This window comes from Trachymyrmex septentrionalis, unplaced genomic scaffold (assembly GCF_001594115.1).
Source record: "Trachymyrmex septentrionalis isolate Tsep2-gDNA-1 unplaced genomic scaffold, Tsep1.0 C3678591, whole genome shotgun sequence".
Lineage (NCBI taxonomy): Eukaryota > Metazoa > Arthropoda > Insecta > Hymenoptera > Formicidae > Trachymyrmex > Trachymyrmex septentrionalis.
The window spans coordinates 77-2,661 of NW_017304097.1; the positions used below are offsets into that span (position 1 = coordinate 77).

Below are 2,585 nucleotides of genomic sequence, written 5' to 3' on the forward strand. Positions count from 1 at the left end.
ATGATGTTTGTGATCAACTGCTTTCTTAATCTTATACAATGTGCTCTTTGTTTCTTTTACTTCTTGTCTTTTGCCTCTTACTTAGTCTCTTCTGTCATCCGAGATAAAAACGAACTTCGGAAGAGACAAGAACACGTGAAAAGAAACATAATTTTTAGTAAAATGGAAAAAAGGCATGAGATAAAAAGAAAAACATATTGTAGATAAAACTTTAGGAGACACAGTTGATAATGACAAGTATAGTTTTTATATTTGTTACTCATTAATTGTTAAGAAGGACAACACGATATTTTTGTATTGTAATCCTATTCTTTTCAGCTGAAATGATTTATCTTTCTTCTTTTTTTTTCATGTTGGAGAAAAAAAGAAAAAAAGGAGAATATGCAAGAAATTTAGTTGCGTTGACAGTATCCATAAACTATTTATATGTATATCTACTAGGATCACTTTCTGAGTTCATATTATGTATACTATAGATTTTTAGTACTGGCAATTTATATCAGAATACAATCTATATATAATGGATATTGTATAATATAATAATTATATACTTATATATTTGTTTCCAGTGATGTGGACGAATATGGTTTCGAACGACCACACGACTTCGATTATGAAACATACGAAGATTTTATGTCCGAGTACCTTAAGGTACTCGCAAAGATGGCCAAAAAGTGGGCGAAAATTATCGGTGAGGGAAAATCCTTACGAAGCATTACGATCAAGAAATACGTTCGTAAAGGCATTCCAGGAGAGCATAGAGGATTGGTAATATTCATTGCAAAGTCCAATTCATCATATTTTTCATATTTAATACAGAAAAATATTGGATCGTTGTAGGTGTGGCTCGCTGTAAGCGGTGGTGAAGATATGAAGAATGCGTCGCCAGATCTTTATCAAAAGTTACTATTATCTCCTCACAATGCAGAAACCGCTGAGATTATTAAAACTGATCTTCCAAGAACATTTCCAGACAATATATTCTTTAATAATACAGAGAATCAGCAGCATCAATTATATAATGTTTTATTAGCTTTTGCTCATCAGAACAAAACTGTTGGATATTGCCAGGTAACATCTACAGTGCATATTTTCGAATATATGAATAAAATAACAAAATTTTAATAAAAAATTTCATGAATGGTAAGATTTTATGAAAAAGTTTCAAAAGATGTTTATTCTTTCTTATTAAAAAATGCTTTTAATATTTTTTCACACAGGGTTTAAACTACATAGCGGGTTTACTTTTGCTTGTAACAAAAAGCGAAGAAACAGCATTTTGGTTATTAAAAGTGTTGATTGATAAAATTCTGCCAGATTATTATACATGTACTATGGATGGCCTACTCATTGATATCGATGTGCTCGCAGAATTAGTAAGGTAAAAGAAAATTTACTATAGCTTTACTCATCAGCAATATTTATCTACGTACACGTTATTTTTACAGGATAAAAATGCCTGACGTGTATCAGCATGTAACAAACGTAGGGCTGCCTTGGCCAGTAATTACGACTAAATGGTTTGTGTGTTTGTTTGCTGAAGTTTTACCTATAGAGGTATGTCATAATTATCGAAACATTGAATAATTTTTTATATAATAATTATCTAAATATGTATCATCACTTATTTTGCTTATAAAAGTTTCAAATATTTTTAATCCAAAAAATTGAAGGTAATTTTAAATTCACAGACTACTCTACGTATTTGGGATTGCCTTTTTTACGAGGGTACCAAGATTATCTTCCGTGTCGCATTGACACTTATAAAAAGGAATAAATCTAATCTATTAGCTTGTCAAGATTTTACAACGCTAGCTGAGTGTTTTAAAGAAATTACGAAAGATAGTATTGTTTTACGATGTCACGAGTTTATGCAAGTATGTAATTGTACATCACATATAGTTCATACATCAAATAGAGAAGAACATTAGATATTTATGGAGACATTTTTCTGTTTTACAGAGTATTTTTAAAGTACCTGGATCACTGCCTGGAAACACAATAGCAAAACTAAGAACAAAACACATGCAACAACGTATAAAACGAAAACAAGATAAGTTAGAACGATAGTATTAATGACTAATGTTTTTCACATACACCGAAATATTCTAGTCTGTTGTTATTCGTTGTGCATCGTTTGCAAAATGAATGCTCATAATGCTGTATTATATTGTTACTGCATAATTTTATTTTGTACATATAATGTTCATTTAGCAATGTGCGATACATTTACTCAATTATTTTTAATTTATCTTAGTTTATTATTGTACACAATATTATAAATATTTTAGAGTATTAGAATGTGAAGTATTATAATTTATAATGAAAGTTGCATAATTGTGATATTTTGTGGAAATAACAATATGGAAATATTGACAAAATATTTGATGAAAAATAATTGTCCTCATATTTTATTCTAATTAACTCTGAATTTATATGCAGTTTCTATTCATGCATAAACTTTCTTGATCTAGCTGGTGAAGGTATTAAAAAAAATTAATCGTTCTAAAATATACAGTTCCAAAAATATATTATAATAGTAAATAATACGTAAACTTAAATTAAAACTATGTACATCAAAATTT

General features: G+C 28.8%; 1 protein-coding gene across 1 annotated transcript; it reads left to right on the top strand.

The window, feature by feature from the left end:
* Positions 1-561: 561 nt before the first annotated feature.
* LOC108745283 (growth hormone-regulated TBC protein 1-A-like) lies at positions 562-2,098 on the top strand. Its single transcript, XM_018488729.1, has 6 exons — positions 562-768; positions 841-1,071; positions 1,221-1,381; positions 1,449-1,557; positions 1,692-1,877; positions 1,963-2,098. The coding sequence occupies exons 1-6, from the start codon at positions 634-636 to the stop codon at positions 2,068-2,070; spliced, it is 930 nt and encodes a 309-aa protein (XP_018344231.1). The 5' UTR covers positions 562-633; the 3' UTR covers positions 2,071-2,098.
* Positions 2,099-2,585: the final 487 nt, after the last annotated feature.